This window comes from Lipophrys pholis, assembly GCF_963383615.2.
Source record: "Lipophrys pholis genome assembly, chromosome: 12".
In the NCBI taxonomy this organism is placed as follows: domain Eukaryota; kingdom Metazoa; phylum Chordata; class Actinopteri; order Blenniiformes; family Blenniidae; genus Lipophrys; species Lipophrys pholis.
The window spans coordinates 18,092,977-18,109,116 of record NC_137641.1 but is presented as its reverse complement, the minus strand read 5'-3'; the positions used below and the strand labels follow the sequence as shown (position 1 = coordinate 18,109,116).

Below are 16,140 nucleotides of genomic sequence, written 5' to 3'. Positions count from 1 at the left end.
ACGAGCATGAAAAGAAAACCCATTCATGCAAAGAGAAAACATGCAAACTCTCCCTCTAATCAAACTGAGCATTGCTGATCACTGATTGACTTGTTGTATTGAAGAGATTTAAAATTGACAAGTTCAAGTTGCATTTATCTGCTGTTAACGTATCAACTACGGTGGCAACATGGTCACATCTTAAAAAGAGATTTTGATTGTGATAATTACAGCCCCCAGTTATAAAGAGGGAAACTATTTCATCTTATGGAATATGCAAAACTATTAAGATACAGTATTTTTTGGCTTACATGGTTTTTAAAAAGAGATTATAAATCATAAATATCTGAAATATTAAAGGTCATTTGGTCAAATCACAGACAAGATTCACCAGTGTGCATCGCTTTCCCATCATGAACTTCTTTGCACCATCAAAATCCGTAAGTGTGATTGAATAACTACCACATGTAAAAACTTGGAGTCATCGTGGAAAAATGGGCAGAAGCAGTCACTCACCACACATTTTTTGACAACTATACAGCCATAAAGTCAAAACGATTGCGGGTGTACTAGTTACAAAAGGATTAAGAAGGACATTCCCACTTTATGCTACATTTCTACCCGAGTGCAGGAGGACAGGGGAGCGAGTACCAATCCACCCGCACTTACAACTGCTTTTAAACTCAAACCCTCACCTTCCGTTCTTTTTTTTTTTTTTTGCTATAAATAATTGTAAGCAAGACAACACTCTAGGATATTTCATGCAGTGTTCCGGTGTATTTTGTCAGAGGTGCTCGCTTCTTACAGAGTTTTTTTTGTCTACGTTTGATCACATTTTCCTGCGACCACACTGGAGGAGCTGGTGCGCATTCAAGTGCCATAATTTCCTTGGCAGGAGGAGCTGGAGTGAGGACGGCGCTGAGAGAGGGTGTAGAGGCTGCAGCAGCCTGACAGACGTAATCCCTAACACTGCTCCAAAGTGCTGTGTGCCACCACAAATTCTGAGTGAGGGTTTATTTAAAAAACAAGCCCGCACCACAGACCTCTCACACGTCCTGGTTTTCATTTCTTCTCAACATAAATCCGAGGCCGGAGTCGCTCAGCATGATCTTCAGAAACCCCTCACAGACACTAGAACAGTCTTCACGCTGGCGATAAACACTTCCAAATGTTGTCTGTCCCTAAAGAATTTCCAGAGCAAGACCAAGTAATTAAAATGCAAACACGTCCAATCATCCATCTTTTTCATTTTCACAAGTGCACGTAACGCTGCTGCAAATTCTACGTTGTGAATGCACTTTTAATCATTAGGTCTGCTGTGTGAGCTAAACAAAACACCTACTCATTTATTCCTGGTGCTGTCCCCAAATACCATTCATGATGAAATTCACTTAGATCCTCTTTAAGAGAACATTAGTCTGAAACATTTGTCATGGGCAGTGACTTTAATGGCCTAAACTTATGGGTTAGCGACAATGTTAAAATTATGGACGAGGTGAAAGTGATGAAACCCAGTACTTAGAGTTGCTTTATACTTGGAGGTTTTCAGATTTTTAGAGACAAATATTTCACAACTTGCTTTAATCTCCTAGAAGGTTCTAGTGGTTCAGTTACAAATAAAAAGACTCAAGATTTTAAAAGAATAAATAAAAAAAAATGCCTGGAAAATGTTGAGATTTGACCTCGGGCAGCTTTTGTCGTCACTCCTGTTTTTGCACTGTGAACTTTGCGTCGGCGCTGCGTCAGGAGAGCCTTGTTTTTGTTCAAAACCTGACGGCCTGACAGGATGCTCTTATCCTTGGCTATCAGGGTCTGGCATCTGACGACTTAACATTCCTGCGTTGTTTTGTGAGCCTTTTCTTTTATGTCTCCGTTCCTGTTTTTCTTTGTGTGTTAAGTTCAGCATTTGACATCAGCATCAATTCTTCCACTTCCCTCTAGGTCTCCTCTTCAGCCTGTTTATGAAATGGAAGTATGTCTCAATTCCACATAAAGGAGCAACCTAAGGAATACGGTCTGTTTCTGATCTTTCTGTGTCTTTTCGCCTAAGAGGAACAGAACGAGGATTGTTTTTCTGTTGGCCAAGATGTTACCATTCATTGTAGTGATATATACGTATGTGCGTCCAACTCACAGTTTTTTTATTTTAGTTTTTTTTTTCTTTCTTTTGTGATCACTCGCGATTTTCTTCTCAGAGTCATATCACAGCTGTCTCTCATCACGGCTCCCTCCTATCACTGGCATCTTACTTTCAAATCATTGTCTTGAGGGGATCTGAATTGAAAAGCAACTTTATATCAGAGAATAGGTCATCAGGTATATCCAAAACAGCATGTGGAGGTTTAGTTACTCACTGTTTCCAATCTTCCAAAACTTGAATCTGTGTTGTTTCCGTTCACAATTTTTATCTGTTTGAGTTCTACTCCTTTGCTGTACATCAGACCACTTGACCACTTGTCTGCCAAGTGAAATGATGGCGACGTGATGACAGTAACACACAACATCTTGAAACTGTAGCGCTAAACATTAAGATAGACGCTGCTTCTGTGAATTTGTGTAATCTGCCACAGTGCAGCAGCCCGGGGAGCTGATGGCGGTCAAGGGTTTCACTCAGGGACCCACAGTGGTGATCCTGTCAGCTGTGAGATTCAAACCTGCGATTCAAACCTCTGATCCCCAGTTTGCTTTTTACACCTCTGGGCCACCACTGCTCTTGAGGGGTCGGGGATGGGATGGGATGTTGGCAGACGATCTGCTGTGTGACCCAATGAAGAGAGAAAAAGTCTTAAAGCTTTAAACGAGTTGCATTTACTTGAAATATCCTTCAACGGTCTCAGGCTGAAATGGTCAATTTTCAACAATTTAAAGATGAACAAAATGTGCTCAACTAAACAAGGTTATAACAAAATGAAGTATAAGTTGTGTTCTGTTGTTGGGACCAAAGCTGAGTTTGAGGGCTTGTATGTGCATTCATCTAAACACACACATTTTGGTTTTGGCTACTACCGACTTTCTCCCCCTATGCTATTTTATGAAGAGTATCCTTATCATACAGGGGGGTTTGGATGAAAATGACAACATGCATTTACAAGTAACATCATACTAAATTGATTCCAGGCAAAAGCATTCCCTTTTGAAGCAATTTTTTCCATGGCTCATCGGCGGTAAAGACTCCCGGTGCCTGCAAGGATATATATTATATTAACATTAAGACACCACAAGTTGGTTACGTTACATGAATTACGAAACTTTTACTTAAAACAACATTAACTTGCTGCCATGCCGTGATTGAATTGCGGTTAGGATTTTCTTTGTATTAAACACTCATTTGTCTGCTGGATTCCAGTGTTGTCGCCTTCAGTTACCCCGTTGGTGGTGAGCCTCTGGGGACGTCAGTGTCAGTCAGTGTACCAGCTGGATCCTGGCAGGAATATCTCCACAACTGCTTATAATACCATCAAGACGACTTGTGTGGGCATTCATGGTCCTAACAGGCTGAATCACAATCACATTTGTGAAGCTATCTTATAAAAACGGGCTCAAAAGTTTTTCCACATGGACGTAATGGATTGCTCCAAAGTTGACCAGACATATAGTTAATATCTCACACAACAGCTCTGGTGTATCTCCACAGCATTTTAGATGGGGAAAAGCAAACTTATGATCTGCCCTATCTGTGCAGTGCAATTTTACTAAACTATATGGACTCATTTTCTAACTGGGCACCTTGAAATAAAGGACATAATTTGGTAGATTACATCCATTATTTCAATGTTGTTTATTTGAAAAGTAATTCCCCTGTTAGAAGCATTTTTTTCATTCATCATTAGAAAAAAATACCATATTTATTGAATTTTTTTTATAAATCTAAGTTCTGTCAAAGTACCTCCACTCATTTAAAAAAGGTCCAAGGAGTGTGTGTGTGTGTGTGTGTGTGTGTGTGTGTGTGTGTGTGTGTGTGTGTGTGTGTGTGTGTGTGTGTGTGTGTGTGTGTGTGTGTGTGTGTGTGTGTGTGTGTGTGTGTGTGTGTGTGTGTGTGTGTGTGTGTGTGTGTGTGTGTGTGTGTGTGTACACAATGGTTTGGCACAATTTGAAAATATTTGAGACGCTTCCAGACAGGCTAACGCTGCACCTTTGGAGGCAGAAAGTTGGTCACAAGTTCATTTGTCAATACTTACGTTCTGAACAACTCAAATCGCTGATGTTATTAATGATGTATTGGTGACACTGAATACACTCACTTACTTGCTTGTTTATAATTTGAGTGAAAGAACTCTTGACTGGAACAACAGTACATGAAAATGTGTCGGGGTGTGTGTGAAGGCCTGTAGTCTCTGAACATGGAAGATTTCTGAGCTGACATTTTGGCAGTTCTGTGTAAAGTCTTGTCAGAGCTGCTAACTTGAGCACTTGTGGTCTGGATTTCATGAAATTAAGTAAAGAATGTGTTACCAGGGAAGCCTACTTTAACATCTGCGAACAGGAGTAAAACTGCAGTATATTTAGCAATATTTTATTTTATTTATTTTTGCAGTGTGACCCAGCGCAGCCTGTGTTGCTATGCTTGCACATGTAATTATTCTCAGCTATTTTGACAGTGTTGAATCATGCTGCCTCTGTTTGGAGACTCTTTCTACGAGCGGCCTGTTCTTTTCAAACAAATTGCACCCGACTGATAATAGACGGGGATTAAATTCAATACTGGGAGGAATTGTCTGTCTATCAAGGACATATAACTCTGATTTAAGAAGGGGTAGGAAAGAAGTGCAATGTAAGCAGAGCCGCTATTTCCAGACACTTGATATGTGTGTTAATTTAGAGTTGGCGTTGTTTAGAAAACACCAGTGGATAACCAGTCATTTTCCTCTTAGTTGTTTTCGACGTGACTGTCACTCTGATGAATTGCTGCTTCTCCCTGACAGTTGAAGTCACCGAGGTTTGACGTGACGTTTAGTGGCCCCGCGAGCCACAGCTGGGAGTTTTCCAGCAAAATCTTTGGTTGGCTTGTCCTTCCAGTGCCCCAGAAATGTCAGATCATAAAATTTAGCAGATTTTTTTTACTTCTGACAATAGTTTGAAAAGTTTAACCCTCTCTTTAAAAAAGCTCTTTTTATGGTTCTGTGTAATGTGATTTATCGAAGAAAGAAATGACATTAGGAAAACCACTGTGGTTTTCAAATATCTATGAATGTGCAGAAACATTTTAAATCAAAAGATTCTGCTGGTATGTTATTCTGTTAAACATATGTTATTGACCATACCAGACTAAAATACTGCATATTAAACACTTATAACAAAGACATCCTGCACGTTTTGGTGACTGTCAGTGGTAGTGAGCTGTAGGAGCCAGCTGACCAGCAGGGAACATGTGGACATAAACAGCAAGAATAGCAGTATGGAGCAGAATGGCCTCTGTGCTGCCTGAAGCGTTTGTTTATCCAACATGCTGTGATGTTATGAGAACTGCTCTTGCGCCCTGGTTTCAAGTCATAATGTAAATACTTGTGTGTGGAAAAGAAACTCTATTGAAGGCTTAACGTGTGTTCTAATAATTTGAGCTGCTGGTTGTGTTGAGATTTTCTGAGGATGAATTTGGTCCTGAATCTCATCTGTGATTTTGCTGAAAGAGCGCAGGTGTGTAGAGAGTTTTGGTTCAAGTTTTAAGATAAATAAGTGTGAGTAACAGTGCATATCACATAGTACTTTCGTATCCAATACTTCTAATTTAAAGTATCACTACGTAAATCTGTAAGAGGTAAGGAAATGAACTTAGTTATCATTTAATTCATAAAAAAATAATAATTGAAAGACATGCTGAAAAACCTCACAGCTCAGAGGAAGATTAATTAAGTTTCTTTATTAATGCGTCTTAGGGGAATCACCTCCCTGCATTTAACCCAACCTACTCTATTCATAGCAGGAGCAGTGGGCTGCGGCGGAGCCCGTAGAGGTCAAAGGCCATGCTGAGGGATTCAAACCTCCTCTTGCCTCTAGGCCACCACTGCCCCCATAACAGCTACCTCGTGTGAATTGCCAGTCTTATGCAAGTTGTGTTCATAAACTACAAACATATTGGCATTGTATTTTATACTTTATCAACATAACATTTGTTTACTGTCATTTCTTCATGTAGCACACAGTCCTGCCAAAGCATGTGTGTTTACTCATGATGTAATTTAACTTGTGCGCTGTAGCCCTGGGCTAACTGTGATCTTGGTTAAATACTTAAACAAATTGTCGTCTAAAATATGACCGCGTACTGTATGATTTTCTCTCCGTGTTCTCTGCAATTTACTTTGAAGCTTTTCCTGATTTTATGCTCTTATCGACTGGTAGACTCATTGTTTATATTTTAGAGGAAAGAACAGGCATCGCATATGGTGTGAAGGTTCGTTTGTACATGATTTTTAATTTTTTTTAAACAAGACCTTTGCCAACTTCTCCATGTGGTGTCCCCTTCAGTGCCAGAAGCTGATAAAGCTGCAATACTTTTAAAAAAACTGATTTACACGAGAATGACACACTAATGATACAAAAATACACTTAAGAAATATCGAACCACTACTGTGAATTTATCAACTTCTCTTGGAATCAGTTTCTATTGTATTGCACCAATTACAACAATCACAGCCATCCCGTTAAAGAATGTAGAGATCAATCCATTCAAGTAAACTTTCATTCATTTTTGATGTTTCTTGCTATACCAATAATTCTCTGAAAAGACGACATTTTGTAAAGGACTTCCAGAGGGAAATACTCTCAAAATGACCCTGTCTCCATGTAGTGTGCAGTACGGTTGCGGTTGACAGATATTCTACATATGTTCAAGTCCATCGACAACAAGCGGCTTGTGCCGCTCACTCCTTTGTATTTAGCGGCGTTTCAACAACATCCACATTTTCTATAACATTCAAATCAGTGGAGACAAATTCTCTACATGGGCCCGGTCCTGAGTGGGCCTGCAGCTAAAAGGTGCTTGATTGTTAACATCTTGGTGTTTTCTGCAGGTACGAACGTGTGGTTGGATTACAAAAACACAGCACGAACTAGTGGCTTGGCATGCAAAGTACACTGTTAAACATTTCTGGCATTCCTGTGTGTGTGTGTGGTGATTATTCTCAAAACTTTGCCGTCTGCACGCGTAATTTTTTTAAAACAAAAACAGAAAAGAAAAAAACCCAAAACAATACAGTTTCCACCAGATCGATCATATGTTAACAGGAACCTTGGAACTCGAGGAACCTCCAATAAGTATCACTCTGAAATGTTGTGCTGCATTTTTGTGAGACGCCATACGGTGACGCCCAGTGAAGCCAAATGTGTTGAATTTACTTACATTTCTAACACTGTATAAAGCCACAAGACACAGAGCGTGAACCCAGCTTCAGTGGTACAGTACTATGACTGATACACTCAAGCACACACACCCTTGTCTCCTCCCTGCTTTAAGCATCAAGGGGGCATTGTAGGTTTTTTTTCTTAACACACCCTATTTATTTCACTATTATACAAGGTGGCACTTCAGAGAAAAGTGGGGTAAACACATTGGAAATGTGTTTTTATAACCATGACATGAGCGAATCTGTGACCCCCGGAGTCAGTGCGCCATTCATGTATGAGTGTCGCTGCATTCGGGGAGTTAGCGGTGAATGAAAGCTTTCAGGTCTGTCCCAGGTCTTTATCTTTACCATCTCCCCTCTCAGTGCTACTAAAAAGATATACAGTGAACATATTGTGTATTGGCATACATATTTTTTGGCCCATTTCATAGGTTTTAAAATGTATGAAATTGGCCTGAATAAATAATCAGTGGAAATTTATGTCAGATGTTACACCCGTTACGGCAGAAGTGCGCTGCTAAAAAACTTTGGGTTTCAGCTGTAGCCTGGGACTGCAGCTCTGTTTCTGGTGGGAGTCCATAAAGAAATACGAGGGTCCTAGCTCAACCAGGTGATTTAAAACATCCATGAAAATGTTGGGTTAGAAAGTGGAAAAGTGTATTACCTTCAGGGTTACAGTAATGAGAATTCATTACACAGAGTGATGATTTCAAGGAACAGCTAAAAATATCTCGTGGCAGCTGAACTGTATGGAGATAAATGGATTTTGTGAGTCAACATCTTGATTAAAGCGTGCAATGAGAACATCTGTAGAAATAGCACAGTAAAATCGGAGTTAATATGGCAGGAACGACCACAACTTTAGCGCTCTCACCAGTTGCCTTCACATTTCGTTTGCAGTAAGTGGAAAACACATTTTGAGGGCAAATCTGGCTGCTAAGGTTCAATTCAATGGGGACTTTCCTGTGTGGAGTTTGCATATTCTCCTTTTGTGTGCTTGGCATTTTCCCGGACACGGGTTTCCTCCCACTGTCCCGAAACACACTTTTTCAGGTCGAAGTGAGTCTTTAATTTGACGGTGTAAATGAGAGTGGGTGGGTTGCTGTCTCTCTGCGTTTGTCCTGTGATAGACTGATGAGCTGTCCAAGGTGTCCCTGTCTTTTCTTAAAATGTCAGTAACCCATACAACTGTAAATTGAATAACGGGGTAGAGATTTTCCTTTATGTTTTGATCTAATATAACTTGGAAATACTCCAAAATTTCATCAGTATTCTCCGGTTGAATGCGAGGCAGGCTAATTTCAAATGCTCACAATACCTCATTGCTACATTGACACATTTGCAGTAGAGGATGCTCAAAACTATGCATCCAAGATGAAACGGGAGGTTTACCTTGATTAAACTGGGTAATTTTCTTTATTACACAGTCTCTATCGGTTGTGTGAGAGGAGGTGTTGGCTGCAAAGTACATGACGAATAAGAAAGAGCCTTACAGTATATGTCAGTCGCCAGAGACTACATCATACACAGAGCCTAATTTCAGGGAAATGCAGACATTTCTCAAACATAATTTTCTGCTCCTACCTTCTGCCTCATCCCAGACCATCAATCATCTTTAATCATATATGTCCACATTTTGTTTTCGTTTGTAATTCCCTGACTTCGGCACACAGATGGGCTGCAGGATTTCCTTTATTTTCTATGAAACGTGTTCTTGTTCAGCGGGGACTCTGCTTCATGGGAAATGCTTTCAGCGTTGTTCCTGTTTCAGGGTCCGAATTGAATTGAAAGTGTTTCCACAAATGGTTCCCCTTACAAAACGTGTGTGAAATTGCACGGTTACTTTACACGGTGAGACAAGAAAAGCTCCTTTCATAAGAATTTCTATACAGTAGTTTAAGGTTCCCTTAAAGTGGAAATTGTATTACGGAACTTTAAATTAGAACTTTGTGTACTTGTGTGTGTGTGTGTGTGTGTGTGTGTGTGTGTGTGTGTGTGTGTGTGTGTGTGTGTGTGTGTGTGTGTGTGTGTGTGTGTGTGTGTGTGTGTGTGTGTGTGTGTGTGTGTGTGTGTGTGTGTGTGTGTGTGTGTGTGTGTCCCTTTGAAGTTTTGGGGTCCACCCACCCCTCTATGGCTGTACATTGTACTGAACAGCTCCATTTGTCCCACCTTAATCCCCTGACGTAAACTCGCATAAATCATGCTGAGTTGTTTCTAAATGTGCGCAGGCTGACAAAAAACAACTCTGTCCCTCGAGTTTGTTCTGGTTTCCAACTGTCGTGGAGGATTTCAAAGCTCCTGAATCTCCTGAATATTTGGCCGACCGCTTGTGCTGAAAACAAAATTTAAAAAAAACAGCACAGATTGATACTAGAAAATACCGTCCTAAAAGGAAATATTTCACAATTTCAAAAAATCTGTAAAATAGTTGAGTATATTCCAATCAGAAAATGTTTTAATAGATTCACCAGGCTTTATTCTTTGTGTCTTTCAAGGGAGACAAAAAAAACAACCACTCCAATCCAAAACCCACAATCTCAAAGTCAATATTGTTTCCTAAAACTTTTGTCTGTAGCTTTAGTGGATGACAGAGTTGTAGGCGACATTTAGTCCAAGTCATTGGAGCAGCATCATGGCACCCAAAGTGCATCTGGCCCAACCTCGTCTCTATCGATGGCTCTTGGCCAGATTAAAGTGCCGGGGCTCATTGTTTACACTGCTCTGTGGAGCCACGGCTGAGCAGGCCCAAACAATGAGCCCCTGCTCCCTTTTGTCAGAGTGAGAGGAAGAATGGAGACCTCTTGACATGGCAACCTGAAGCCTCAATGCCCCCACTTCACCTAGATGAGATGGTCACAGCAAGAAAGGGAGGAAGAAGGGGAGAAGAGGGGAAGTTAGAGATAAGGGAGGGGAAGAATGGAGAGATGAAAAAGGAAGGAGGAGAGCGAAGGTATAAAAATTAAGGGGAGGGGTTTGAGGATCATCAAGGATGAAGGAAGAAAGATAAAGAGATGCCGAGTGAACATGAAGGAGAGTTCATGTACTGGAAGAGAAACTTAAATGTAAACGCTCAAGAAAGAGGGATGTTGAATGACCAGAGATTACTGGCCATGCTCCGATTCACAACGACAGGTGTGAAGCATTTGGGAAGGATGTTACAAGCAACAGAGCTGAGACATACATGTTATCCTTCTGTTTGAAAACAACCTGAAATCATTGTGTATTTTCAGTTAAACCTTTATGTACACTTGATCAAAGAGCCGGCAACATAACAGTGCAATGGCTCCAAAACGAACAAACACAAGAGCATTAAAACTTGATCATATGAAACACTTGAAAAATGATCATGTGGGAAACTGACAGAAATGTCAGTGAGAGTCAAGAGACTTTACAAGTGCTCCAAAATTATTTAACTCTATATTCCTGTAATATTGCCCTTGACAGTTCTCATAACCATAACTCTGAAAAACTAACTTAAAAAACGAACTAACAACCAGGTTAATATACTTTCTTGGACCTGTGAAATATGACCGTCCAATCACAGAGAGGATTCAGCAGCGTGGACAAAACACATAGTATTATTGAATATTAGGGAAAAGGGAAGAGAAACAATGGAACAGCCATAAAATGTAAATGATTGCAGGCATTAGAAGGTTAAAGACATTAAAGTTAGCAAGCTGACAATCCATTACCGGTCTGTCGCAGTACTTTAATACCATAACATGCTGTAGTGTGTGAATGTGAACCGAAAAAACACTTGATGCCAAACTGGATGCCAGAGAGAATCACCATCTTCATCCAGTGTGGCAAACTCTCATTACTGTTCTCTTAACAATGTGTTCTCCTAATAGAACAGTAGGTGGAGAAGGGAATACTCAACCAAGCCAACTGCCTCTTGCTCTCACAGTGAAAAGAAAAGATCTTTTCTGCACTTACAGAGATACAGAGTTCTTGTTTACTGCTGCTTGCTCACCCTAACCCTCACTATTAACTTTTAAAGAGGCAAATGACGGAGTCATGACTTTTCTTCTTGTTCTTGGTTGCAGGTCACTTTCTTGGTAACAATACCGTCATTGATGTGCTTCGCCGTCAGGGATACGAGGTTGTGCACACCCCTGCCGGGCAGCCCATAAACAGGTAATTTACTTCTAAAACATCTATAAACACACACTCACAGCATCGAGGTAAATATTTAAATGGATAGATTTTGGGACAACTATAGACTTCACTCCAAAATTCAGCAAATTGCTTAATTCTCGCGTGTCTTCTCACGCGTCTCCAGCTTCAAGATTTCACTGAAGATAAATCTGACAAATTCCACCCCAGCGGCCACCAATGAAGGGGTGTTGAAAAGGCCAACTTAAGCAGGGCTCATACCTCCTGCTGTGGAGCATGTAGTGCAGCCTACCATAGCACGCTGCGGGTGGCTATCTCACTTTAAAATCTGTGTTCTTGTTCCTGCGTGTAAGTGAATGAAGGAGTGAATCTACTTTCACATACAAGCTCTGTGATTGATGCGGGGTGATGAGCCACAGACGAACCTGCATCTGAATCATTCAGGCCTACGTACAAGGTCTGGGTCTACAACTGTGTGTCCCTGCACAACTGTGAAGTTCCACTTTATCTTATGAGACCTTCCTTTTGACAGGTTGATTAGAGGTGTGCAGGTACATTCGGTTTTCTGTGACCCACTGGGGTTTATTCCGGGACACGGTGTTGATTTAGGAGGCTTGGCAGTGTGTGTATGAGTATGAATATACACGCCTGGTGATTGTTAAGGATAGTTAGTCACTGACCACAAGAGAGACAGCCAGCAGCTCATCAGAAGGAAGAATGTTTTTAATTAGAAGGACGAGCTTTGGTTTTCCTCTCATGCCTCCCGTTACAGACCCGGTAATTTCTTTTCCAGAAAATCTGGAGTATGTTCTGTCTTTCACTTTTATGTTGGTTGCTGGATCATCAGCGATCGCCCGTTTGTACGTTGTATGAATTCCTTTCTTTTCCTCCTTATTAAGACGGATTTTCCACCTTTTCAATGGTATGTATGCATTCGCCACATTTATGTAAAATAAGAAATACTCCACAGAAGGGCCACGATTCCTGTACCACATACTCATCTTGCAAGACATTGTAACTCAAGATGCTCAAAAAGGCAAAAATTACCAAAAAAAAAAACACTAACAAAAAAACCTGCTTGTCAAAATGTGGGAGCTCATTAAATAAGGTGTTATCTTTGACGGATGATATGATAGTTAACTGCAATAATGTTTGCTATTCTGAATGCTGCAGTTTTCTTAAAACTGGGGGATTACCAAAGAGGTCAATATGGCCTATGACCAACCAAAGTAAGCAAAGTGTTCCAAGTGTAGTATGTAATACGGATTTAGCGTGTGTTGGTGAAAACATGGTGACAGATGTTTCATTTTCTGAGATATTTCATGGTTCTCGTGGGATAAAGTCTGAAGACGTGTACTTGTTAGACACACAGAAGATTGTAATCATTTCCAGAACAGAAATATTAATTCTAAGAGATATTACAAAAGCTCACTATGACAGATCTGGGTCTAAATAACACGGTGAAATCGAGAGTCTTTTGTAAAGCTACAAAATTATTTACATGATCTGTCAAATTCACCCGTTTGCTCACGCACCACTGATGACCTCTACCATGTAAGGTGCTCAGGCTCCATTGAGAGAAGGTTGGGGTTTATTGTCTTGCCCAAAGCCATAGGCGCCCCCCCCCAAAAAACATAAACTAGTTCTACATTTTGACTGTTTCACTGTTAATGATCATTTACTTCAGTAAATTTGCTTCAGTCCCAAACCATTCTGAGGAATCAATCCCAAAGTACCTTTTCGACCGTCAATTAATGTAAAAAAATATGTTCAATCGCAGATATACTGACATTAGTGGTCAAATTTTATAGTAATATGGAAATGTGTGATGCTGCAGTAAACCACTTTGCCTAAACCCTCTGATCACACCTTCTAGGAGATCATCATCCAGAGATACCTCGCCAGAATCAGACCACCACAATGATGAGTCCCCGCAGCTGGAGCCTTTCTTCCACGAGCTCCCCAACAAAGAAGAGGACCAGGGGCATCCCCTGGAGGAGGACCTGCTACCCCACATGCTGCTGCCACCAGACAGCCTGGAGCTGCTGGAGAAAGCAGAGAGAAAAATGCTGAAGAAAAAACGAAGGAATAAGCAGAAGAAACAGCGGCACCGACATTTTAACGACCTCTGGGTTCGCATAGAGGAGAGGTGAGAAGACAACAGCTCAGGGTTCTGCTTCCTCTCTCTTCACATGTGTCATGAATCACTTGAAGTGAAAGGCCAGAGATGAGGGAGGGGGGAGGAAATTAAAGAATGTAATAGTAAAAGGTTAGTGAGGAAAAAAACACAAAGCGGATGTGAGAGATGAGAGGGGAAATTGGTAATGTGTAATGCAGACTCGTCTATAGAACAAAACTGACACTTCCTGGTGTGCTGCCGCAGGCTCCAACAGTCTCCGTATCACGTCTCCATTTCCTCCATGCAGTCTGCGCACACTTCAGCACATGTACGCACACACGCACACACGCACGCACGCACACACACACACACACACGCACACACACACACACACACACACACACACACACACACACACACAGCCTGCAATGTGGAATTTGTCCAGACTGGTTCCGAGCTGGTATAAGTGTCTTAGATGTGAAAATAGCAACCTGGGAATTCCTCCTAAGTATCCGGCTTTGGTCTCACAGTAGCTCTAGGCAGGGACTCACCGGACAACAAAACCAGATCACCTTTCAGTTTAAAAACGGGCTCCTTGCACACGGTGTGGTTTACTGTTCTGAAAGTTTACTAAGCTTATTATAACGGCAACATTTCGTTTTGATGGAGAGGATTGTGCACTTGGGCAGGAGGCTGAATCCGTTTTCTTCAGCCATTCATCCTGTGCCGAGTCAGAGGTGAAAGTCCAGTCACATTCATTCACACCGAAACATTTTCTGCTCTTATCGGCTTTGCACACAGAATTTGAATTGTTGAAGAAATTACAAGAAAATTCAAAAGAAGGGAATAAGACAGCTTGATGCCTGATGGATCTAGTCTCTGTTGTCTTGTTGTGGAGGCATTTTCATCTTTCTCATTGTTCACGGAGGAAAACTCAACAATTCACGGGCAGGAAATCAAAGATTGTTGAATACCACAATCTAAAATAAGATTTTGCCTCTGTTGAAATAATAAATCAAATTAATTATATTAAAAGGTGCTTTTTTTTTTCTATAAATGACCATTTTTGTTGAATTCATCTTTATTAGTATTTTCTATTTTCCAGTTGACATCTTACAAATTGACACAAATGTTATTTTGTTACTGTTTTTCCTTTCAGTGCACGTTCACTCAGTCTCCTGTTAAAGGATACAGTTTTAAAACCCTTTTTCGGTAAATCCACACAGTAAAAATCTCAGCGTTCACGGCTATATGTGGGGTTTGTATGTTCAGGTGGCTTTACTTTGTGTGTCACATTTATTTTCCCAAAAGGACATGTAAGTCTGTCTATTTCCGCAACATGTACAGCCCACTCCCCCTGTAAGGCCTTTCGTTTGTCTTTAACTAGTACATGTAAGGCGGATGAGAAGTTATGAAGCAAATAAATAATGATACTGATGAGCAGAGCCGTGAATCGTTACACCATAGAATCTCTTGCTGACATTAAAAACCAACAAAAAAGTTATTGTTAGATGTTCCATGTTCTCAGTTGAGGCACTATGGTTTGTGATGGAGAAACCATGGACAGAAGCGCAAACACAATGTGATGACGTTTAACCTTAATTATTATTTTTGTCCAGACAGTGTAAAATACGCTGACACAAGACAATAGTTAGATGATTTTGAACAGCAAGAACACCGACACAATCAAATCTTGTGTAAAGATGTAGTAAATTAACCAAGTCTCACGTTATCACATTCAGCAGGTGAGTTGATCCAAAGGAAGCGTCTTATAAGCCAACTACATCCAAAAACGGTTACTGCTTGTGCCGGTACTTGACTTTATTCATGTCAAAACAGGTTAAAAATATGAAACAGATCAAAATAAAATAAAACTTGAGAAATGATAAAACAGTTTACATACAGCTCTCCTCAGTTATCGGAAAACAGGCCTCAAAAGCGGAAACGGTAAGTTATGGAAAGCATGTGGCATAGTGCTTTTTATTAGGAGATACTTTATTTTATTATCTGCAAGAATTCAACTTATGTTTCAGCAAGCCACAGAAGTCTTGTTTTTAGGTCCTCTGGTGAATTGGTCTGGACTGTGATCGTACCAGAGTTCAGGCGCAGTGCCTCATATAATCAGCTGTAGCACTTCTACCTTGATGAACCCCTTTATACCCCTCATGTGTAAAACAATCATTGATTTGTGCTGGGATGTTATTAGACCCCTGGCAGAGTCCTGTCTTACTGGGCCATGGATCAAATAGCCTGGTGAAATTGGAAGAACATTTAAAAAGCCTAAAGGCCCTTTTCATATTTGATTTGTACAAAAACACATTTTCACTTCCAAATTGTCCAACGTGAAGGCTTTAATGATTACAGATAATCAGTAGTGGGCGAGAGCTGTCGCACGTCACCACGCAGGGGTCTCATGAAAGGAACATGTATTTTTCCACGTACAGTACGAGCTATTCCACATTAGTGACGGGAAGAGGAAAAAAAAAAAAAGCCTCCGACCACGCAGTGCGTGTTCTTCGCGGGGAACAGAGGAGGTTTGTGAACGTTTGTGTACATTTTGTCTGCAGAAATGTTTTTCTCTGTTTC

General features: G+C 40.7%; 1 protein-coding gene across 1 annotated transcript in view; it reads left to right on the top strand.

The window, feature by feature from the left end:
* The window catches only part of trabd2a (TraB domain containing 2A), a 71,991-nt gene that overhangs the window by 51,568 nt on the left and 4,283 nt on the right, over nucleotides 1-16,140 (top strand). The window contains exons 5-6 of the mRNA XM_080476793.1: nucleotides 11,366-11,456; nucleotides 13,312-13,584. Coding sequence (XP_080332919.1) covers nucleotides 11,366-11,456; nucleotides 13,312-13,584 — 364 coding nt within the window. The remainder of the gene's footprint in view (nucleotides 1-11,365; nucleotides 11,457-13,311; nucleotides 13,585-16,140) is intronic.